At 34.6% G+C, this 26,760-nt stretch overlaps 1 protein-coding gene across 20 annotated transcripts in view; it reads right to left on the reverse strand.

Annotated features, from left to right (window-relative positions):
• Positions 1-26,760, reverse strand: part of Arb2a (ARB2 cotranscriptional regulator A) — a 446,980-nt gene that overhangs the window by 297,435 nt on the left and 122,785 nt on the right. For all 20 annotated transcript variants that reach the window (XM_078044944.1, XM_040273170.2, XM_040273175.2 and 17 more), the window contains one exon: positions 2,682-2,747. In XM_078044944.1, the coding sequence (XP_077901070.1) occupies positions 2,682-2,747 (66 nt within the window). The remainder of the gene's footprint in view (positions 1-2,681; positions 2,748-26,760) is intronic.

Below are 26,760 nucleotides of genomic sequence, written 5' to 3' on the forward strand. Positions count from 1 at the left end.
AGTAGATGCTGAAAACTATCTCTATTTCTATTCAACTTAATTCCCCTGTTCACAAGGGAAACAATTTTTTAAGCAGTGGAATGTTGCTACTTTGAAATCTGAACAATGACTTTAAAACTGTAAGAGGACTTATCTCAAAAGATAAAAATGTTTATTATAATACTACTCAAGAATTAAGGGACTGCAAATTAAGGTAAGCCATGAATAAATGAATAAAGTATTTTGTCAGCTTTTTATATTTAAAAAATTTATCTCTGGCTCTGGAGGCTGAGGCAGGAGGATCTTGAGTTCAAAGTGCACCTTAGCAAATATAAGGCGCTAAGAAACTCAGTGAGATCCTGTCTCTAAATAAAATACAAAACAGGGCTGGGGATATGGCTCAGTGATCAAATGCACCTGAGTTCAATCTCTAGTATCCCCTCCCCCTCAAAAAATCTCATCATCTCATCTGAAATGTGTGAAATTTATTTTCTACAGAATATCCTCCCACTTTCCTAACATGTATTAAGTTATAGTTATTCTTCCATTTTATTTTTATCACATTTGTATTTCCTTCTTATGTGTGATTGTTTACTTCTGGTGAAAAAGAGAGAGAGAAAGAGAAAGTTTTACTTGAACATTCAGAAAAGCTGACTTTGAAAATATGAGAATATTAGAATATGAGAAAAGACAACAATGAAGATTAAGAATGTAATGATGATTAAGTGGTAAGAGAAATCTTTGTTCAAGTCATTGGGTTATAGTCATCTTGAGTTAACAGAAACTCAGACTCTGCAGATAGTATATATAAACTTATTCTGTATAAAATAATGCTAAGTTTACAAAGTGAATTATCCAAATAAATAAAATAAATTTTCTCCATTAACCTTGGAAATGGCTATTCCAGGGGCATTTATCTTCAAATATCGGTGATAAATTAAGCTAAGTTTTCAATAAGTAATAGACACAAAGTGTACCACTTCATTTTATTGACAAACCAACTTCAAATAGATTTGTCTGTCAACCATTGGGTCCACGCAACTGCCCTACACAATTTTAAAAATTTATTTATTTATTCTAATTTGTGACACATGACAGCAGAATGCATTTCAGTTCATAGTACACATATAGAGCACATTTTTTCATGTCTGTGGTACACAAAGTAGAGTCACATCATTTGTTTCTTCATACATATACTTAGGGTAATGATGTCCGCCTCATTCTACTGTCTTTCTTATCCCTGCGCTACACAAATTTTTTAAATATTTATTATTTTAGTTGTAGTTGGACACAATACCTCTATTTTGTTCATTTATTTTTATGTGGTGCTGAACCCAGGGCCTTGCACGTGCAAGGCGAGCACTTTACCGCTGAGCCATAACCCCAATCCCTACACTATTTTTTTTTTTTAGAGAGAGAGAGAGAGAGAGAGAGAGAGAGAGAGAGAGAGAGAGAGAGAGGGAGGGAGGGAGGGAGAGAGAGAGAGAGAATTTTAATATTTACTTTTTTTAGTTTTTGGCGGACACAACATCTTTATTTGTATGTGGTGCTGAGGTTCGAACCTGGGCCGCACGCATGTCAGGTGAGCGCACTACCACTTGAGCCACATCCCCAGCCCCAACACTACACAATTTTTAGCAGTTAACAATTGATTTGGGGATAATCATGAACACTACAAATTGTGAAGTTTCACTTAGATATGATGTGTGCAGTAAACTGAACAAAAATATGTAGTGAAGTTATTAAGATAATTATCCACATTCTACACAGTATGGGATATTGTAAATGAGAATATTTTGTGTCCATTTATGTTATGTGTGGAGCAAGCATAAAATATAATCATAATCTTTACTGTCAAATCATAGGTTTATGCAAAGTACTTTCATTTTATTTTTCCTTTTTTTTTTTTTAATGGAACCAGGAATTGAACTCAGGGGCACTCTACCACTGAGCCACATCTCCAGCCCTATTTTATTTAGAGATAGGATTTCACTGAGTTGCTTAGTACACCGCCATTCCTGAAGCTGGCTGAAAATCGAAATCCTCCTGTCTTAGCCTCCCAAGCCCCTGGGATTACAGGCATGCATGCCACAGCACCTGGCTGAATATATAGTTTTTATAGAGTAAGACAGTAGATTTTAAAGTCAAAAATAAAGAAATTTGAATCCAAAAAACATGGCTTTCTCATTCCCATAGTTACTAAATCCTTCGTTTTTATGTACTACTGGAGAAAGGAAAGTTTCCAAATCAACCAAGGGTTGATTATTACAAAGGAAGCATCAGGGATGAATTTGGGAACATATAAAAGAAACAACATACTATATTTTTTAAATCAATAAATATTTAAAGAGTTGATGAATGTCTAATACAACAAAAAGTGTACCGGTGTATTTCAAACAAACAATTATTCCAGTGAAACAGAACAGGTTAAAAGAAAGGATAATTCTTTTAATTGTGTCACTATTTCCTCAAAACAAGTAAATCAGTATTTTTTTCCTTTACATTGAAGAGTTTGACTTTCAAAGAATTACTGCACATAATAAGATGAAAAATACTGACAGGAATTTAAAATTATTAGTATCAATGCAATAGAAGCTTTACATTTAAACACAATTAACATAAAACATTTCCAAACTGAAAACAAGTTTATTTAGAAGCAAACATTTTATTAGATATTAATACTTCTTAAAAATTGAACTTACTGGAATAGAGATTTTTTTCAAATTACAGTCCTTCTCCAGGAGTTCATATACATACTTCGTGATAATCTATGTAGGAAAGAAATAACACATTAAGATGCAATGTCATCCATTATCAAAATTGGTGTAAATTTTGGTAAATATTTGAAAGTTATTGCTCTAAATGAATATCTCTTCATTTCAGAATGTTTTGCTACCATATTAAGAGACTGGTTGCATATAATGGTTTATTTCCTATGATTTTATTACTAACAATGAAACAGTACTAAGGATTAGGATCAGTTATTATAAAATTACAAAAACATACAATACTATCTCTTTTTGTAAAGGAATACTCTAAAAGCATATTCTATCAATGTTTCTAGAATCTGTTTCCCTTATACAGTCTACATAGGAATTATACTAATATAATTTCTTAGGAAGTCTGAACCTTAACATCTCTTTTGTATTTACTACATAAAGAGGAAAATATCAGAGGTATTATAAATGGAAAAGAAAACTGATCCAGCAAAGTCAGATACCAGTTAAAATTACATTTAAAGGAGAAAGAAACATGAACTCCTCAAAGCTATCCATGTACCAATTCCTGGAATTTGTGAATATGTTACATGGTAAATGGGCCTGCACATACAATAAAGTTTAAACACCCTAAAATAGAGAGGTTATTCTTTATTATGTGAGAACCCAACATAATAAGGCTGGCTCAGAACTTGCAATCCTCCTGCCTCAGTTTCCCAAGTCACTGGGATTATAGGCATAGACTATATGCATGGCTTAAAAACCTTTTCTAACTGCTGAATCATGGCTTAGAAAGAAAGCATAAAGGATTCTTTCAATGCCTTCCAGATAGCATAAGACTACAGTATGCTTTTAGAAAAATAAAAATAAATGAGTGAAAAGATAATTTCAAAAAGAGATGAAAATACATTTATCAGAATGCCATCTGTGTTCAAATAGCCACCAAAACTGTTCAAAGATGAAAAATAAAAGGCTAAAGAGATTAATTACCCTCTAAAATTAAGAAACAGAGCAATTTCTAATTTCCATTCCAGTGTATAAAGAGATTGAACATAGTTACTTCTGACTTAACAACAACAACAAAAAAGCTTAGCAAACTCACAATCAACAAAATATCATGCTAAATGAAACAAGCCTGATATGTAGATGCTGATCCATAATGGGTGGGGGAGGAACCAAAGTTCCTCCATTATTCCCTTCTCCCCACTCATTATGGATCAGCATCCACATATCAAAGAAAACATTTGGCCTTTGGTTATTGGGCATTGGCTTATTTCACTTAGCATAATATTTTCCAACTTCATCCATTTACCAGCAAATGTCATAATTTTATTTTCTTTTAAGGCTGAGTAATATTCCATTTTGTAATACTCCATTTTTTTTTATCCATTCATCTGTTGAAGGGTATCTAGGTTGGTTCTAGTTTAGCTATTGTGAATTGACCTGCTATAAACACTGATGTGGCTGCATCACTGTAGTATGTTGATTTTAGGTTCTTTGGATTTAGACTGAGGAATGGGATAGCTGGAACAAATGGTGGTTCCATTCCCAGTTTTCTAAGGAATCTCCATATTGCTTTCCACAGTGGTTGCACCAATTCAGAGTCCCACCAGAATACATGAGTGTACCTTTTCCCCCACATCTTCACCAACACTTATTGTTGCTTACATAATGAATTTAATAATACATGCTATTTTTCATTTTTAAACACAATAGAAAAATTTATAACTACTATAGCTTAACAAAAACAGCAATTACAGATGACCGAATATTAAATAATCACTGTCAGAAAACAACAATGAATGCATAATCAGTTTTACTTTCTACTTTACCCTGCTCTTATGTTTTAGATAATTATTTTATAAATCACATACAAGAATCTCTTTGTTTTGCTGATTTAATACATGCTGGCAAGCACCCCTAATTTATTGTAATTATTGAATTCAGATTTTATTTTGTACCTTCTATTTACCTTGCTTTTTCTATGCTTTGTTCTTTTCCTATCTTTTCTTTTTCTTCTATCTTTTTCTATGCTTTGTTCTTTTCCTATCTTTTCTTTTTCTTCTATGGCCTTTCTAGAATGAATTATATATTCTAGTTCTATTTCCCAGGTGACAACCTTACAGTTTTACTATGACCATCTTACACACAAATGCCTAACATTAATGTCTCTCTTCTCCTCTTGAATAAAAACTTTAAACAAATCATTACTCCATCTTTTAAACTCATCTTACCTCTTCCATGGTATTTATTTATAGTGTATTTGTTTCATCTTATTTCTGTACATCTATTGGGTGATAAATACTGTGGATGTTTTATATAGGTCAGTCTATTTAGATTGTTTCAATGCTTATCAATTACTTTGCTCAGCATTCCTTCTTCATTGCATCTCATTTTCTCCCAATAAATCAGGTTTCTTCCCCATCAGTTCTTTAAGAAAAGGCAAATTGTCAGCCTTTGTCTAAAAATACATCTAACTGGACCAAACTTTGAATGATAATTTTGTTTGGGCATAAAATTGTAGATCCAGTTATTTTCTCTGGTGTCTTCCGTTTACCATGGTTATTAATACTTCCGCTATCAAGGTCGTTGAGATTATAGGTATTCAGGCTTCACTGTCTGGTTTCTTTCATTATCTTCCCTATAAACCCGAGGTGCTGCAGTCTCACAATGATTGGTTAGGTATACTTTGCATCTTCTGAGGACTCAATGTACTTCCTATATCTTGGATCAATGCAAAACAATTCAAGAGAGTAATTCACTGCTTAAAAATCCCTTACTCACATTCTATTCTTCCAGGACTCCTATTATTGTTCTTATTCTGCTATCCATGTTATAAGCTCTTATTCATATTTTCCATCCCTTTTTGTTTCTTAGGGCTACATACTGAGTAATTTTCTTAGGTCTATGCTCTAGTAGTCTATTACTCCCTTCAGTGGGTCTAATCATCTATTCAGATACCCTATTGCAGTTTTAACTTTATTGACAATACTTTGACTTCTACACATTTGGGTTACTTAAAATCACTACTTTCTTTTTTTTTTTTAAAGAGAGAGTGAGAGAGAGAGAGGAGAGAGAGAGAAAGAATTTTTTAATATTTATTTTTTAGTTCTTGGCGGACACAACATCTTTGTTTGTATGTGGTGCTGAAGATCGAACCCGGGCCGCACGCATGCCAGGCGAGCGTGCTACTGCTTGAGCTACATCCCCAGCCCCACTACTTTCTTTTTAAAATTGTTTTAACCTTTTTAAATATACTACTGTTGTAGCTTGGATCCTGACTATCTCCCTAAGGCCCATGTGTTAAAGGCTTGGTCCCTAGCCTGTGGTGGTTGATCCTTAAGGAGGTGGGGCCTAGTTGAAGGAAGTTAGGTCCTTAAGGTCATGACCTAGAAGGAGACACTAAAATCTGATCATTTTCTATCACTCTCCTTACTTCTTGGCTGCCATGAGGAACACAGACCTATTCTGACCCATATTCCCACCATGATGTACTGCACTGACACAGATGCAAAAAACAGGGCCCAGTAACCATGAACAGATATCTCTGAAACTGTAAGCCCCAAATAAACTTTTCTCCTCTAAATTGCTCTTTTATTTTTTCTAATTTGTTATATATGTCTAAATTGTTCTTGTCAGATGTTTTCATCACAGTGACAAAAGCTAACATAGAAACAAACCCAAATCACATACACTTGATATCATGCTTAGAGGATAGAGGATCACAGCTAAAGTACTTCTGTCAACAACGATAATGTGAATATAACCATGAGAAAACAACAGACAACTTCAAGTTGAAAGTCATCTACAAATGTTCTATACTCCTCAACAAAAGGTTAAGACCAAGAAAGATAAAGAGAGGATAAAGAATAGTTTCAGAAAAAAAACATATAAGACAACTAAATGAAATGTGTGAATGTGGAATTGATCCTGGACTTAACTAGAAACTAGTTTTTAAGTGTTATTATATAATTATCAACATTTAAAAATGAAAATTTCCTGGTTCTGATAATTATACCACAGTCATGAAGAGAATGTTCTTGTTCTTAAGAAATACACAACAATGCATTTCTGTTGAAGAAGCACAATGCTTCCAACTTCCACTCAAATGATTAAAGAAAGGATTAAGTAAGTAATATATAAGTAATCATGCAACTTTTTATAACTGTGAAAATATAGCAAAATAAAAAGCCATCTTAAATTTTCACAAAATGTTCTTATTCCTAGTTTAGATGCTATTGACATTGTATATTTTTCCACAGGTTAATTCAAAGGAAATGTGATAGATGACAAATAGGGTAGTAAAAATTTGCTTGCATTAAAACATTTTCATTTCTTGAAACATTACAAGACTCCAACTATATTTGGGGATAATTTCAAGCATTATTGCTTGTCAAAGTCAAGACTACTTTGTTGTTTGTGCCTATGTTAATACTTATATAAAATTCTCTTAACTTCCCCCCTTTTCATTAATTCCCCAAAATTCAATTCAAATGCTATCACCTACCTGATATTTTCACTGAATTTGCCAATGAACTTTGTGCCTTTCCAACAACATTTAGTATTTCATCATGATTATCTCATATTCTCATTTGCCTACTAAATGTAAGTACCTGAAGAACAAAAATTAGATCCCACTTTATCTCAGTATCCTTCACACCGCTGATGCTTAATACATAAATGATGAGTAAGTATAAAAATGTAATTAGTAGTGGTTTCAGACATGATACTCCATATTTATGAAAAACTATAAGAAAAACAAAGTTTCAAACATTAATCATTGTATTTCAAAATAAATTCCTATTATTTAAAAATGAAAATACAAGAAGATGATTGGAGAAGTCTCACTCCAATCCCTGTTTTCCTCCATTGATTTCCCCTTTACTCTGCCCCCCCTGCCAAATTAGCAATCTTAGTCATGTGTTCTGTGTTCATTTGTGCCAATGTAATAGAAATAATATGTATTTTCTTACTGAAAAGACAGACAATATACTACATATGCATACTTATGCAGGTGAGATTTCCTGGGCAAAAGGGGATAGTGAATAAAACAATGTGTATTAGATATTATAGTCTATAAGAAAAAACTCTGCACCCGCCCCCCTCAACCCCTGGACAAGCCCAGGGAATGGGAGTCATGAGGGAACCACCTCCCTCCACAAAAAAGACAGTATACTAAACATATTATGCTGCATAATCTACTCTTATAACCCCCCCCCCATCTCTGACATCATACTAAATACATTCTATTACTTTATCACCTAAAAATTTATCCTGGTGAGATCCAAGATGGTAAAATAGAGGAGGTCATGTTCTTGGCTGCTCCATGGCATGAAATCAGCAAAGCAGAAAGGCAGTTTCTCCACGAAGTGGGTGAACAAAAGGGAGTAGGTGTTACTTGAACCTAAAACTAGACATTCAAAGCAGACCCAGGACACAGGAGGTTGGATATAATAAGGAAAAAATCTCCCACAGCAGAGCCACTTCTACAGCCCAGCCTGAAGTTCTAGCCAGGAACATCCCTCCATGAGTATAGCAGAGGGATAAGTGAATTAAAGAAATCTACATTTGGGGGAGGCCCAAAGTTTTTCCGGGAACTGAGCATTTAGAGACCAAGGACTTTGTCCAATAAATCTGAATGATGCACTACATGGTATCTGTGTGTGGGGAAAGAAGCTGCCATCTCTCTGGGTGACATGAGGAGGATAAAGAAAGGAATAATTTTGCAGCTGCGATGTGGAGGCTGGCAACCGAGAAAGCTGATTCCTGGCAAACTTCAGTTTGGCCCAAAATTACAGGACCAGTAAACACAGGTTGCACAACATAGAGTGCGCTTAAGTGATGAGAAGAAAATCAAACCTGGAGAGGTTTACAAAGGGGACACAACTGGTTGCTGAAACCCAGCCTGGCTCTATGCCTCCCCCTCTAATCCAAATGCTTGCAGATCCCAGGGGTGGGAGGGAGGGAATACTTGGCCAGGAACTTGGAAGGGCCAGAGTGGGAGAAATTGTTTGGAGACTGAACCAGAGACCAGGAAATGTGGGATCTGCAGGTGATATAGGAGACTAAGAATTGGCTCCACCAATACATAAGTAGAACCCAGGGGACATCCCTAGAGTAAAATCTTCCAGTGTGGACTAACAACTACTGGTCAGTGGAGTTACACTGACTTAAAATTTCCAGATCAATTAGCATTCAGTGAAAAGCCTGGAGCCCGCCTAAACTCAAACCTCTGCTGCCAGGAACTCTGCTTAAGGAGTTCACTCCAGCAATCCAGAGGGTAGAGCATCACACTCCAGAAGATCCCCACCTAAAACTGTTGAGAAGAGAATCTGAGAATATTTTGAACTCCAACAGAAAAAATTCTTTAACTGTTCATCAAGATTATTTTTTTCTTTTCCCACTTTTTAAAAATTCTTATTCACTCTTTCATTAAGACTTTCATGGTACATGAATATTTATACAGTTTCCTATTTTATTTATTTGCATCTCTAGCATTTTTGAAGCAAGGTAGTTTACATGGATTAGTTTTTTGTGAAGAAAGATGTTTAATTAGTATATTTTAATTTTGTATTTTTTTTTAAATTTTTGCTTTATATATATTTTTCTCCTATTTCCCTTTATTCTTTTTTCTTCTACTAACAGCCAATCTCTATTGTTCTCTCTTTCAACCTTCCTTTCATCTTTAACTGCTGTCTTCTCTCCTCCTCTCTCATAATCACACATCCTATATCATATCTGTCCTCTCCCTGTCCACCATTTGAAAATGTAAATCCTTTTCCAAACTTGCTGTTTTTATTATAGGAAATAACTAATCATATCATTTTTGTTTATTGTTATAATTAACATTGTAGACATAATAGTAGGAACTATTTGGTTTAATGATATAAATTGTTTGCATTGGTTGTTGTTGTTATTTGTCTCCCCTAAACAGTGAGGTACTAGAAACATTCAGGGACAATATAGGTCCACAAGATAGAAACTCTGCTGCCTCAGATCCATATTGTTAGATGGGTATACACACAAACAACATGAAAAAACAAGGGAATAAATAACCTCAAGCAAATGCAAGGAAAGATACTCCAATAACAAAATCCATTAACCACAGTAGAAGAAATAGTGATTCTGGAAAAAAAAAAACAACGAAAATCCTTGAAATGAAGGAAACAATAAACCAAATTAAAAATTTAATAGAAAGTATCACCAAGAAACTAGACTACTTGGTTATAAGTTCTCTGTCGAAGGAACTGCTGAGCTAGGGCCAGTCCTAAACTAGACTACTTGGAAGACAGAACTTCAGGCTATGAAGACAAAATATATAATATTTTTTTATAGTTTTTTTAAAATTTGTTCTACTTAGTTGTACATGACAATAGAATGCATTTCAATTCATGGTACACAAATAAGAGTGCAACATTTCAATTCTCTGGTTGGTACACAGTGTAGAGACACATCATTCCAGCAATCATACATGTACCTAGAGTAATGATGTATGTCTCATTCCACCATCTTTCCTATCCTCATAATGTCTCCCACCCCTCCTCTTTACCCAATCCAAAGATCTATAATCTTAAAAATAGAGTTGATTATGCAGAGAAGATGTTAAGAAACCATGGAAAGAATTTCAAGCTGGGCATGGTGGCACATGCCTCCAGCAGGTCAGGAGGCTGAGGCAGGAGGATTGTAAGTTCAAAACCAGCCTCAGCAACTTAATAAGGCCCTGTGCAATTCACTGAGAACCTGCCTCTAAATAAAATACAAAATAGGGCTGGGGATGTGGCTCACTGGTCAAGTGCCTCTGAGTTCCAAGAATTATAGGATAACATGAAAAGACCAAATTTGAGATTAACAGGACAGCTGAAGGTGTAGAGATACAATAAAAGGAATGCACAATCCTTTCAATAAAATAATAACAGAAAAATTCCCAAATCCTAAGAATGAAATGGAAAATGAAATACAAAAGGATCCCAAATGTGCAAAATGACAACAGACCCACATCAAGCTATGTTGTAATGAAAATGCTTAGCATTTAGAATAAGGAAAGAATTTTAAAGGGAGTGAGTGAAAAATATCAGATTATGTAAGAGAGCAAACCAATTCGGATCTCAGCTGATTTCTCAGCCCAGACCACCAAAGCTAGGAGGTCTTAGAAGAAGATATACCAAGCTCTGAAAGAAAATGAATGCCAACCAAGAATCTTATATCTGGCAAAATAAAGCTTCAGATTTAAAGATGAAATAAAAAGCTTCTGTGGTAAACAAAAATTAAAAGAATTCACAATGAAAAAGCCTACACTTCAGAATATTCTCAACAACATATTCCATTATGATGAAATGGAATAAACAAGTGAAAATCAGCAAAAGTAATAGTCAATCAAAGGAGAAAACTAATTCAAATTAAAAATTAGAAATGAACCAAAATGACTGGGAACACAATCATATCTCAATAATAACCTTAAATATTAATGGCCTCAACTCATCAATCAAAAGATAAATACTGGAAAATTGGATTAAAAAACAAGACCAAACAATATGCTGTCTCTAAGAGACTCACCTCATAGGCAAAGACATCCAAAGACTGAATGTAAAAGGATGGGAAAAAATATATCACTCACATGGATCTTGTAAATAAGCAGGGGTTTCCATCCTCATATCAGATAAAGAGGACTTCAAGTCAAAGTTAATCAGAAGGGACACAGAAAGACATTTCATACCACTTATGGGAATCATACATCAACAAGATATAACAATCATAAATATTTATGCCCCTAACCATGGGACATCCATGTACATCAAACAGTTCTCAACTTTAAGAAACAAACAGACCAAACACAATAATGCCAGGTGACTTTAACACACTTTTCTCACTACTAGACAGATCTTCCAAACAAAAAACTAAACAAAAAACTATAAAATAAAATAATATAATCAATAATTTAGATTTGAGACATATATATATAATATTTCATCCATCAATGAGTGAATACACTTTCTTTTCAGCAGTACATGGATCCTACTCTTAAACAGATCATATCTTATGCCATAAAGCAATTCTTAGTAAATACAAAAAAGAGAGCTAATACTCTGCATCTTATCAGATTATAATAGAATGAAATTAGAAATCCACAAAACAATGAAAAACAGACACTACACTAATTCTTGGAGACTAAATAATATGCTATTGAATGATGAATGGATAAGAGAAGAAATTAGGGATGAAATAAAAAATAATTAGAGGTAAATGAGAATAGTGATACAAAATATCAAAATCTCTGGGACAGGGCTGGAGTTTTGGCTCAGTGGTAGAGCGCTTGCCTAGCATGCATGAGGCCCTGGGTTTGATTCTCAGCACCACATATAAATAAGTAAATAAAATAAAGGTCCATCAAAAACTAATAAAAATACTTTAAAAAAATCTCTGGGACACCATGAAGGCAGTGCTAAAAGGAAAGTTCATGGCATTGAGCTCATTCATCAAAAAACACAGAAAGTCAATAAAAGACCAAACAGTACCTCAAAGTCCTAGAAAAAGAAGACCAAATCAACACCAAAAATAGCAGAAGATAAAAAATAATTAAAACCAGAGCTAAAATCAATGAACTGACAAAACAAAAAGTTCGCTCTTTGAAAAAAATAAATAAAACTGATAAACCCTTACCAACACTAATGAAGAGAAAGAGCAAACTCAAATTACTAAAATTTGTAATGAAAAAGGAAATATCATGATGGACACTATTGAAATACAGAAGACAATTAGATACTATTTTGAAAATTTATACTCTAATAAAATAGAAAATATTGAAGACTGACAAATTTCTATAGTCATATGATCTACCCAAACTGAATCAGGAGGATATACACAATATGAACAGAGTGATTTCAAGCAATGAAATAGAAGATGCCATCAAAAGCTTAACAACAAAGTAAAGCCTAGGACCAAATTGAGTCTCAGCTGAGTTCTACAAGACCTTCCAAGAAGAACTAACACCAAGTATTCTTAACACCTTCCAAAATCGTTCTATGAAGCTAGTATCACTATGATACCAAAACCAAACAAAGACACATCAAGGAATGAAAATTTCAGACCAATATCCCTGATGAACACAGATGTAAAAATTATCAATAAAATCCTGGAAAATCACATGCAAAACCATATTAAAATCACAGTGCACCATGATCAAGTGATGTTCTTACCAGGGATGCAAGGTTGGTTCAATATAAGGCATTTAATAAACATAATTTACCACATCAACAGACTTACAGACAGGAATCACATGATCATCTCAATAGATACAGAGAAAGAATTTGACAAAATCCAGCACTCCTTCATGTTCAAAACACAAGAAAAACTAAGGAAAGTAGGAGCATACCGCATCATTATAAAAGCTATCTATGCTAAAAAAAGACCAACATCATTCTAATGAAGAAAAATTGAAACATTCTCTCTAAGAATTGGAACAACAAAAAGATGCCCTCTTTCCCCACTTGTATTCAATATTATCTTGAAACTCTAGCCAAAACAATTAGACATAAGAAAGAAATTAAAGGGATATACATAGGAAAAGAAAAACTCAAAATATCACTATGTGCTGATGACATGATTCTATATTTAGAGCATTCAAAAATTCTACTCAAAACATTCTATATCTAATAAATGAATTCATCAAAGTAGCATGATATGAAATCAATACTCATAAATCAAATGCATTCTTATACATCAGTGATAATTCCACTAAAAGAGAAATTAAGAAAGCTACCCAATTAAGAAGAGACACACACCAAAAAAAATTTTAGGAATTAATCTAACAAAAGCAGTGACAGAACTCAACAATGAAAACTAAAGGACATTAAAGAAAGAAATTGAAGAAGACCTTAGAAGTTGGAAAGGTCTCCCAAGGTCTTGAATAGGCAAAACTAACATTGTCAAAATGACCATATTACCAAAAGCAATATACGGATTTAATTCTATTCCTATTAAAATCCCAATGACATTTTTCATAGAAATTGAAAAGGTAATCATGAAATTATTTGGAAAAATAAAAGGCCCAGAAAATAGCCAAAGCAATCCTTAGTAAGAAGTGAAGCAGGAGGCATTACCAGACCTTAAATTATACTACAGAACAATAGTAAGAAAAACAGCATGGTGCTGGAACCAAAACATATATGTAGACAAATGGTACAGAAGAGAAGACATGGGGACAAACCCACATAAATACAGCCATCTCATACTAGACAAAGGTGGCAAAAACATATATTGGAGAAAAGATAGCCTCTTCAACAAATGGTGCTGGAAAGATTGAAAATCCAAACAGAGCAAAAAGAAATTAGACTCCTATCTCTCACCCTGCAAAAAAACTCAACTCATGATGAATCAAGAACCTAGGTATTAGACCAGAGACCCTGCATGTAACAGAAGAAAAAGTAGGCCCAACTCTACATCATGTTGGCTTAGGAATCAAATTCCTCAACAAGACCCCTAATGCAGAAAAAGTAAAATCAAGAATCAATAAATGGGATGGAATCAAACTCAAAAATATTCTTTACAGCAAAGGAAACAATCAAGAATGCAATACAAGAGCCGAAAGAATGGGAGAAAGTCTTTGCCATCTGTACATCAGATAGAGCATTAATCTCCAGGATATATAAAGAACTCAAAAAACCTATCATCAAAACAACAAATAACCCAGTCGATAAATGGGCAAAGAAACTGAACTGACACTTCACAGAAGAAAAGATATGAGTGGTCAAAAATATGGGAAAAAAATGTTCAACATTACTACCAATTAAAGAAATGCAAATTAAAACTACACTGAGATTTCATCATTGTAGTCAGAATGGCAATTATCAAGAATACAAGCAATAATAAGTGTTGGCGAGGATGTGGAGAAAGAGGTATTCATACTTTACTGTTGGAACTAAAAACTGGTGCAACCTCTCTGGAAATTAGTATGAGACTTCTCAGAAAAGTTAGAATGGAACCACGAGTTGACCCAGTTATCCCATTCCTTGGCATATACCCAGAGGACTTAAATTTAGCTATAAAGTGACATGGCCAAATCAATGTTCTCAGCAGTTTGATTCACAATAGCTAGGCTATGGAACCAATCTAAGTGCCCTGGAACAGAGGAATGGAAAAAGGAAAATGTGGTACATATACACAATAGAATATTACTCAGCCATAATGAAGAATGAAATTAAGGCATTTGACAGTAAATGGATAGAACAAGAGACTATCATGCTGTAAGCCAATCCCCAAACACCAAAAGCCTTATGTCCTAATACGCAAATGCTGACTCACAATAGGTGGGGATGGAGTGGGGAGTGGAGGTTCAGCAGATTGGACAGGAGTTAATGAGGGGAAAGAAGGAGAAAGGATGGGAATGGGAAAGGTCATAGAATAAATCAGACATAATTTTCCTACATTCATATATGAAGACATGACCAGTGTAATTCCATATCATGTACAAGAAAAAAATGGGAAGTTATACTCCATATATGTATGGTATGGCAAAATACACTCTACTGTCATGTATAACTAAAAATAAAAAGAAACACCTGTATTAGCAGTAAGTAAAAGAAAACAAAAGAAAAAGAAAAAAATTGTCTCAAAAAACCCCAAAATTCCTGTGGTGACAGGCCCAAAAGTGCATGCCTCTAAATCCATCAACTTGGGATGCTGATGCCAGAGGAACAAAAGTTTTAATGCTACACTTAGGAACTTAGTGAGGTCCTAAGCAACTTAGTGAGTCTCTGTGTCAAAGTAAAAAATAAAAAGGGCTGGGGATGTGGGTCCAATCACTGGTACCAAAAAAATAAAAGAATTCCAACTTGTTATGTTGGAAATCAGACATAGAAAAACAGTACAGTGGGCTGGGGTTGTGGCTCAGTGGTAGAGCGCTTGCCTCGCACATGTGAGGCCCTGGGTACGAACCTCAGCACCATGTAAAAATAAATAAATAATAAAGATATTGTATCCGTCTATAACCAAAAAAAAAGAAAGAAAAAGAAAAACAGTACAGCATATTCTTTTTCATGTGTGGATGTTTGAAAATTTTGATTGAAATGTAGAATAGTGATTCCTAGAAGCTGGGAAGGGTGAGCAAGACAGAAATTGGATTACAGGTACCAAAACAGTGAGACAGAAGTTCCAATTCTGTACTTCAGAGGGGTAATTTCAAGAGTTTATAATAAGTTAGTTTTATATTTTCTTAATAACTAGAAGAGAGGCACTCAAAAGCTCCAAACAAAATGTAATTATAGGAAGACAGAAACATTAATTATCCTGATTTGATCAGTATGTACTATATATTTAAAGAAAGATCACACTGTATCCCATATATATGTAAAATCATTGTGTGTTAATAAATCTGTTTAATATTGATTCAATCATGTACACTATGTAAATGTATCCAATTATCACATTGTACCCCTAATTAATTATGTACAATTAATACTTAATTGAATAAACACTTTTTTTTAAAGAGTCCTTATTCTAAACAGCACCTACCAAAGCCTATAGATACTTTCCATAGTATTCTCTGACCTGGCCCTACAGAGAAAACAGATTTTTCTGTGAAATATATTATAAAACGCACTGCTCTAGATTCTTCCCTGCCTATGTAAGTCTCTATGATCTTAGTCTAAATACTAGGAATATTCAGACCATCTGATATGAAGTTCCAGAGTTCAATTTTTCCTGTTTCTATTCTAATATCAACATCCATCTTTTATAACCATGATGAAATGTTTTTGAATTCACATTCAGTATTACCACTATGAGTAAGTCAGGACTCTTGGAAAAAAATCTAACATTTCATGATCTTTTCTTCTTCTTACTCTGTTAAAGTAAACATTTAACAAAAACATGATCTCAAAGGTAAGTAGACATGTTTAAATGACTATACTTACTTTATTAGCATATACAAGGAAATGCATTATAGTTTACACATGTAAGGTGGAGCAATAAACGAAAATAAAGTTTTCTTAATAGATATCAATAAGCCAGAAAAAGAAAAAAGGCATAAATCAGATATTATACATACAAAGAACAAATTTCCTTTAGATTATTTATCCTTTCAAATGAAAAGAAATCACAGTAAACATAGGACCAAACTGTGATTTCTGGAAAGGGGCAATCAGGTATACCAATAAAATTTTATCAGCTATCTCAGAGTAGCATTTACTATGCTATGTTAAAGCCTAAAGTAATTTGTTACACAGAGATATTATCAGCAACTATATTATAGATTAACAATATGCCTTTTATTTTTCTTTCAAAAGAAGGTAATTATTCCCTGAAATGAGAGTAGAAGTAAAATGATACATTTTAACCACTCTCTTTTTTACCTTTCCACATGGCAAGCTTTAACAATTTAGCAAGTCTTTCTTGAGCTAGAAAAGAGGACAGTTCTATTGATCATAATAATGTGGATTCTACTGGGAAATACAATTCTAAGAAAGATGAGCTATCTTCAGTCCAGAGATAGTCTCTTTCTTAACCATTGCCAAAAGAGAGGAGAAGGGACCAATTTCTTTCAATCTTCCTGTTGCTACTACATTACCCTAACCACCCCCACCCCCGAAAAAATAGTACAATAAATGTAGTTAGACTTCAGCTCAAAGCCATAAAAGAGTTACTGGCATTCAAACTTCCCCTCTCTTTATACACCTGTATAAAATGTATTAACTGTTTCATAGAGGGAAAACAGGCAGCATGGACCAGTGATCTCTAGGAGAAGAAAACAAAGGAGGTATCCACCTTGGTTCTCGGTTTAATTGCAAACTTCTCAGCCCAGAGAAGAAAAGACCAAGAAGAATACTGTAGCCTTGCAGCCAGAAGTGGTTTCTCAAGGAAAATGAGACCACTAGAATTGGCCAGGCACAAATGTGCAGTTGTGCAGAAAAAGAATTCTAGAAATCTACCTAATCAGGTATTCCCAAATATTCATGTGTGAGACAATGCAAGAAATTTAGAGATGAAATGATTATTTATAAGCCCAAACATAATCAGTATGTTAAACCTATCATGGGGATTTAACTGAATGTTAACTTAGGCAGGTAAGATGTGGCTAGAGAAGGTGAGCCCTAGGAGTTGTGCTTTCGGGGTATCTATTTTGTCCTTGTTGAGTGACATGCTCTGTTTCCTGAGCCACTTTCCTCTGTGACATTCTTCCAACCATGATGTTCTGTCTGACCTTGAACCCCAAGGAATAGAGCCAGCTGTCTTTGGAATGAGATCTCTGAAATCATGAGCCCCCAAATAAACATTTCCTCCTAAAAATTGTTTTTGTCAGGTCTTTTGGTCATAGCAGCAGAAAAGTTGACTAAAACAAGTTCCTTTAAATCTTTGGTTAAATTCTAAGCAATGCACACATGGAATGAAACTACATGAGGTTACATAAGGAAAACTATGGTGAAAAAATTATTAAAGATCTTCAATTAATTTTCTAAATCCACACTCATAATGCCCAAATGATCAAGCTGCAGCTGGGCATGGTGGTCCATGCATTTAATTTTAGCTATTTGGGAGATTGAAGGAGAAAGATCACAAGTTTGGGGCCATTTGGGTTTGCATCAAAATAAAAAACAAAATGGGATGTAGATGCAGCTCAGTAGTAGAATACCTCTGGATTCAATATTCAGTACCAAAAAACATAAAATAAAATCAAGCTGTTCCACTAGACAGCTAATTGATGCCAAAATAAAATTCAACTTTTTAAAAAGGGAGACAATAATACCCAGACACTCACCAACAAAATATTTATAATGTCTACTATCCAATACAAATTACAAGAGACATTCACCAAAACAAGAAAATAAAATCCATAACCAGGAAAAGAAATCAGTCAATAAAGATACCTAGTAATAAGAGTATGAAATTAGGGGACAAGAACATTAAGCCAGTTGTTATAAAAGTATGCAAGAACATGAAACAAAATTCAATGAGAAATTAAATGCTTATAAAAAACAGAACAGCTAAGAACTAAACAATACAATTTCAATACTAAGAAATGCAATGAATAGGTTAACCATCAGATTAGGCCAGAGGAAAAACAGATCCATAAACATGAAGATATACCAATAAAATTGATCTACAATGACAAATAAAAAGGACAAAACATGAATAAGGACCAAGTGACCTGTGGAACAATGGCAAAGAGTTTAAAATACATGTATTTGTAGCACAAAACCTCAATATTAAGAATCAAATAGACCACAGTACTATAATGCTGGGTGGTTTAATACTCTCAATACTAGATAAGTCATTCAGACATAAACTAAGTAAAGATTCTTTGTTGTTGTTGTTGTTGTTAGGGCTGGGGATTGAACCCAGGGCCTTATACATGGGAGACACTCTACCAACTGAGCTATATCCCCAGCCCCCTAAGTAAAGATTCTTAGTGACTAAAAAATACTATTAATCAAATGGACCAAATAGACATCTATATAATATTTCATCCACTGACAACTGAATTTACTATCTTCTCAACAGAAGATTGAACATTTCCTAAAATAAATCCTGTTTTAGGGTAGAAGCAACTCTTAGAAAATTCCAAAAAAAAAAAAAAAAGGACAATTTCTTTCATCCTATCAGATAATAATGGAATGGAATTTGAAATCAACAAGGAAAAAACACACTTTAACACTTGGAGCTTAAAAAATACATTTCCTTTTTGTGGGGAGAGGATACTGGAGATTGATCTCAGGGGTCCTTTTTATTTTTTTATTTTAAGAAAGGGTTTCACCAAGTTGCTTAGGGCCTTGCTGCATTGCCTCAAACTTGTAACCCTCCTGCCTTACTTCCCAAGTCTTTGGGATTACTGGTGTGTGCCACCTTGCCCAGCTAAAAAATATAATTTTGAAAGATGAATGGAGAGCCTAAAATTCAGGAAAGAAATTAAAAATTTTTAGAAACAAGTGGAGAATACAACATATCAAAATCTCTGGGATGGTAGGAAAGCAGTTCTAAGAGGAAAGTTTAGGGAGCTGAGTTCCTAAATTAAAAAAAAAAAACAAAACAAAACAAAACAAAATCTAATGCTATAACTCAAGTCCTACAGAAAACCAAACTAACATCAAAATCCAGAAAATAGAAAATAATTAAAATCACAGCCAAATCAATGAAATTGAGAATAAAAAATACAAAGACTCAAAGAAACAAAGAGTTAGTTCTTTAAAAGAATAAACATTAATAAGTTCCTAGTCAAACAAACCAAAAGAAAGAGAAGATACAAATTAACAAAATTAGAGATGACAAAGGAAATATTACCATAAACACTTCTGAAATCCAGAGGATCTTTAGAAATTTTTAAAAAATTTATAATCAGGGACTGTAGCTCTTCGCCTAACATGTGTGAGACACTAGGTTTTATCCTTAACACCACATAAAAATAAATTAAATAAAGTATTTTAATTCTTACAAAAAAATATGGAGTTGAAAAAATAAGTAGTTGTTGCTCTTCTATATTAAGGGTTTTACTGGAAGGTTCACCAGCCAGATGTTTCTATCCTCCTGCACTGATAGCTTCTTCTTTCTGGTATGAGCTGTAAAAGAGTTGAGAACAGCTTCCTACTAATAGGTACATCTAGCCTAAATCTCCAGTACTTAGGCATTGATTTAGAGCAAGTCTTAAGACAAATATGTACATGTACTAGGATTTTAATTCTTTTGGGTAAATAAATGAAGAAACACTCATAGGAATGCATTTGGTAACCTAAGGAATCATTTGCCTAAATCTAGAACATCGTACTTCCTTAAATCCTAAAGAACATTGGCTGTTAGTTACATTTTGAATTAGTTATTATTTTCATGCTGGTTTTAACACTTTATCATTAGGTTAGGACCTTAAGACCTAAAAAATCAGGTCATTTCCTTTTATTTTCTGTGAAACAAATAGAAATAAATTATGAGGTTTTGCCTTTAATAGTAAATAAAACCCCTCTAATTCCTCATTTAGGCTTTTGTCTTTTTATATGTAATATTTCTTTTAAAAGCCCCAGACTCACCTAGGAAATATAAAAGCAAAAGTCAATTTTGTGTATTTGCTTAACTGTTGACTAGAGCATGAAATTAGTGAGCCCAAGACTAAAATCTGAGCCTAGCTTTTTACAGGTAATAAAAAAGAAAACTACTCTAAAACTCAGATGACCCCAGCCTGCTGTGTCCCCATTGTGCTGTGGGACAGCAGGGGAACTGGCAAGTGTGTGGAGAGAGAGGTGGGGCACAAATAGTTCAAATCAGATGACAAGGGGCTGTGTGAGACTTCACGTTTTCTTGTATCAAACTCAGTAACCTTAAAATGTGTAGAAACCAGAAGACATCTAGGAATCAATCACCTTTCAGACTGCATATGGAATGGTGAGGTAGCATAGGATGAATTTTAAAACTGGCTTTTTAAAAAATTACTGAGATGCACTTTTGTGTTCCTTAAATAAATTTTTAAAAACGTTTCCCATTGTTCTTAGTTTTACTTAGTCTTCAGGGAAAACTTTGGTTGGAAAACTATGGTGGGGGCCAACTTGAAGAAATGACTTCAGAGACAATATTGCTATGAACTCTCACCTGAAATAACATTGGACTAAGGCAGTGAAATGATGCATCCTTGTTAAAATGAACCAAGTAATTGGAAAAATAACAGTTTTTTTTCCATTAACTATTGGCTATTCCACCTTTTAATTGATTTTTTACAGTAGGTTCCATTTGGAAAATGAAATTTAATTGTGATTTTAATAAATGTGAAACATTAATAAATTCCTAGTCAAAATTGTTCTTGTCAGGTCTGTTGGTCATACAAACAAAAAAGCTGAATAAAACATCATCAAAAGCATTATAAGATTCAATGCAATCCCCATAGAAATACTAATAATATTCTTAACAGAACTAGAAAAAACAGTTCTGAAATAGAGTTGGAAGAATAAAAGTCCCAGAATAGCCAAAACAAGTAGAGTAATGCTAGAAGAATCATAATAGTGGACCTCAAATCATATTACAAAGGTCTAGTAACAAAAACAGCATGTATTGGCACCACAACAGAGATGAGGACAAACATAATAGAATAATATACACAGAGAAAGACCTCTACAGATACAATCATCTGATACTGGACAAAGGTTCAAAAAACATACGTTAAAGAAAAGGTTGCCTTTGTAACAAATGGTGCTGGGAAAACTGGATGTCGATAAGTAGAAGAATGAAATTTGAAACCTTTTATGCCTGGGATGAATCTCACTTGATCTATCTTCTTAATGAGTTTTGAATGTGGTTTATTAATATTAATAATTTTTGCAACTATCTTCATCAAGGATATTGGTCTGAAGTTTTCTTTCTTAAATGTGTCTTTTGTTTTGTTATCAGGGTTCAGGATGTCCATAAGTAGAAGAATGAAATTTGCACAAAAGTCAACTCAAAGTGGATTAAAGACCAGAAACTCTCTAACTTCTAGAAGAAACCCTAAGGGCAACACTCCTACATATTGGCACAGGCATCAATTCCCTGAATAAGACTCCTAAAACACAAGAAATGAAACCAATAATCAACAGTGGAATAGCATCAAATTAAAAAAACTTCTGCATAGCAAAGAAAACAATTAAGAGCATGAAGAGAGAACCTACAGAATGGGAGAAGAACATTGCCACCAGCTCCTTAGGCAGGGAACTAATATCCAGAATACATAAAGAACAACAACAACAACAAACTAATAATAAACGGGCAAAAGAACTAAAGAAAGAAATACAAACGCACAATAAATATGTTAAAAAATGTTCAACATCTCTGGTAATCACAGAAATACTAAACAAAACCATGCCAAGATTTCAGCTCACTCCAGGCAGACTGGCAATTACCAAGAATACAAATAATAATAAGCGCTGGTGAGGATGTGAGGTAAAAGGTAAATTCAGACATTGTTGGTAGAACTGTAAATTACTGCAGCCACTCTAAAAAGCAGTATATAGAATCCTCAAAAAAAAAAAAAACAACTAGAAATGGAACAACCATATGAACCAGCTATCCATTCCCCAGTATATATCCAAAATATCTCAAATCAGCAAACTATAAGGAAAATAGCCACATCAATGTTTACTGTAGCACAATTCAAAAAAGCTATGTTGTGGAACCAAGTTAGGTGTTAGTTAACAATGAAGGGATGAATAAAATGTGGAATATATACACAATAGACTATTACTTGGTCATAAAAAATGACATTATGACATTTTCCAGTAAATAGATAGAACTGGAGACCACCATTCTATGTGAAATAAGCCAGACCCAGAAAGTCAAAGGTTGAATGTTTCTTAGTTGTGTGGAAGCTAGACCAAAATAAGAGAAAAAGGAAAAAGAAAAAAGAAAGGCAGGGGAATTCCATGACAATAAAAGATAGGAGAGAAAGGGGATTGAGAGGGTGGGAAGAGGATCAGATAAGACAAGAACAGTGGAACAAATCTTACCTAACTTTCCTATGTATGTACACCACAGTGAATCTCATGTTTATGTATATCCACAAGGCAATAATTTTAAATAAAATTGTAAATAACTAGAAGAAAGATCAGTAAAGTACAGGAAAGAGAACAGGGGTAAGAGGAAAGGAGGAAAATGGGAAGCACTCGGGACTGAATTAGAGCATAATATATTCCATGCTTGATTAATTGTGTCACAATGAACCCTAACATTATACATAACTAAAATGAACTGATAAAAACATTTCAATACAGTAATAATCAGAAAAAATAAGTGGCAATTCAATATTTTTCACATATACGGACATGTATATTTATCACCTCTGTCAATTTGAGAGTATTTTACTCACCTCAAATATAATTATACCCTTAAGTATCACTCCTCTACTCCCCTCTACCCCTTCCTCCCACTTCCACTAAATCAATTGATCAATCAATCAATCATCAATCAATCAAACAGAAGAAATTTTAAAGAAAAAAGAGCAGATCATTTTTTAGATTTGATTTTAATAAAATAAATAACTATAAGAAGCTCAACAAGCAGGGTACTTATGAAGAAAACAACACAAAGGCACATTCACAAATTGCTGAAAACTGATAAAGGAAAAAAAATCCCAAAAGCAGCCAGAGGAAAATAACATTATACAGAAGAGAACAAAGATAAGAAATACTACTGATTTCTTAATAGAAATAATGCAAGTCAGAAGAAAATGAAGCAGTAATTTAAGAATGAAAATATTCTATCACTGAAAATTCTACACTCAGTGAAAATGAAGGCAAAATAAAGCCTTTCCAGATAAACAAATGCTTTAAAAAAAAAGTAAATTGTATTAGAAACTTTCAAGAAAATTATTTTGGCTAAGGAAAATGATTCTAGATAAAAACCTAGATAAATTGGAGATAAAATGTTATGAGGCTCTAATATTATATGTTAGAGGTTAATATTAAAGGTTCCTGATTGGGAAGTAGAAAGGGAAGGAGCGGTGAGAACATGCTACTTAATGCCACCACCTGGCCCACCTGACCTGACACCCATCCCTGAAAGCAGCCTCCTCCAGTGGTTATAATTTTATTTGAAGATAAACTGTGATAAGTTTGATACATATAATTAAACCCCCTAAGCAATCATTTGTAAAATAAAACACACAGACCTGGCTAATAAGATAACAGAAAAGGTTAAATAGTTGTCCCTCAGTATCCATAGGTATTAGTTTTAGGACTCCCCACAGATATCAAAATCCACAGATGTTCAAGTCCCTTGGAGAAAAACAGTGTCATGGTTGCATGTAACCTATACATCCTAACATAAATAATCTCTAGATTACTTAAAATATTCAATGCTATGTGAGTAGTTGTTATACCATAATGATTAGGAAATAATGACAAGAAAAAGTCTGTACATGCTCAGTTCAGTTTGTTTTTGTTATTTTGTTTTGTTTTTGTTTCAGTAACAGGGATTGAACAACATAGGGTGCTTAACCACTGAGCCACATCCCTAGCCCATTTTGTGTTTTGTTTCATTTTGTTGTTGTTTTGTTTTGTTTTATTTTGTGGGAGAAAAGATCTAAGTTGCTCAAGGCCTCACTAAGTTGCTGAAGCTGACTTTGAACTTGCAATGCTTCTGCTGAGGCTTTGAACTTGCAATCTTCATCTCCTGAGCCACTGGGATTATAAGTGACCAGCTCAGTATAAGGATTTTTCCAAATATTTTCATATGCAATTGGTTGAACAGGCATTTATGGAACCTACAGATATAGAAACCTTCACTGTGTATTCAATAAGATTTATCACTTTAAGGTAAGATTTTCCTTATGAGTGAAGGGATGAACTTCTAAAACAGTATAATGTACACCAAGACTTTGCTATTTCTTTTTTCACAAACATTTACTATATATTTTCCTTTGCCTATTTCTTTACACATTTATGTTTCCCCATATACAAAGACTAACTAACAGACTTAAGAATACAGGCATTCCAGAAATTCAATAAATACTATTCTTCTTTTATGGTTTGAATCTTAAACGTCCTCCACAGGTCTACCAATGAGAGGTTTGGTTGCCAGCCTGTGACACAAATGGGAGGTGATGAAATCTTTAATAGATGGATTTAATAGAAGGAAATCAGGTCACTAGGGTGTGCCCTTGACTCGGATATTGATAACCAATCCTTCCTCTTTCTCTTCCTCTTCTTTGCCTGAGTCCCATCCCTCTCCTTTGCTTCCTAGATTCCATGAGGTGAGCAGCCTTGCTCTGCCACTTACTCCATGCCATGATGATCTCCCTTTCTACAGGTCAAAAAATAATGGAGATAACTGACCATGGACTGAGATCTCTGAAAATGTGAGCCAAAATAAATGTATTCCTTATAAGTTTATTATCTCAGGTATTTTTTATCACAGTGACAGAAAGTTAACATATCTGTTAAAAAAGTAACAGATGCCTACTTATGTTTTATCTAACATACACTCTTACAAATTTAAACATTTTTTTATCAACCATATTTCCCAAAATTAAGAAAATGAGAATCAGGAGATCCAAGATGACAGGCTAGAGGGAAGCTGCATTCTGTGTTGCTCCAAGACCTAGGATTCAAGTAGTGGAAATGCTATTTCTCTGCCAGTGATTAGAGGGTCCCCAGCAGCTGTTCCCACGCAGGAATCATGGCCCTTGTGCAGCACAGGTCTCCAGGCCTCAGAATCAGTATGGGACTCCCAGTCACATGCCCATGAAGAAACTCCAGGTGCCCGAGCAGGACCACAGCATCAGTACCTTCACATGACTCCTGGCCGCCCACCCATGCAGGAATCCCGACCACTGCTCCCAGGTAGGGTACCTGGTCGCAGACCACATGCAGGAACTCCATCCGATGCTCCCATGTGGACCCCATTCTACCAACATAGGGCTCTCCTAGTCACCTCCATCTGGGAGACTACAACCACTACCAGAGTTCCCTAAAAGCAGTAGCCTGCACATGGGGACACTGCACTGGATTGGGAGATAGCCACCAGCCACAATACTGCATGCAATAGAGCTGCATCTCTGAACATGCCACTTAACGCCACCACCTGGCCCACCTGACCTGACACCCATCCCTGAAAGCAGCCACCTTCATCTTGGGACACCTTTCTCACCATCTTTAGTTGGGGCAACTTCCAGCTTGGAACACCAGCTGGGGCTTAGAAGCAATATCAAGGTACCAAAAGTCCCCTTCTCCTTGGCAGCTGCTAACCCAGCACAGTGCACATGGCTACATGGCTGGTCTGTAGCTCAAAAAAACTAGTCCTGAATTGCTCAATATAAAACAGCTCTCCATGACAGGTACGTGGACCCCAGAGCAGGAGCTACAAGGCCTATGGAGAGAAAGGTTCCTGATTGGGAAGTAGAAAGGGAAGGAGCGAGTGAGATACAATTTAGAGACTATAATCAGAGACCAGGAATTGTGAGGTCTACAAGCAATACAAGCAGATAAGACCAGGTGCCCACATCACATGAGCAGGACCCCAAAGAGATTATTGGGGTGCAGTCTACCACTGGGGACAAGCAAGTGCTATACCCCACTTCCAGGGGCTATGCCACCAAGCCCAATCCTCCCACCCAAACAACCTTCACCAT

This window comes from Ictidomys tridecemlineatus, chromosome 1 (genome assembly GCF_052094955.1).
Source record: "Ictidomys tridecemlineatus isolate mIctTri1 chromosome 1, mIctTri1.hap1, whole genome shotgun sequence".
Lineage (NCBI taxonomy): Eukaryota > Metazoa > Chordata > Mammalia > Rodentia > Sciuridae > Ictidomys > Ictidomys tridecemlineatus.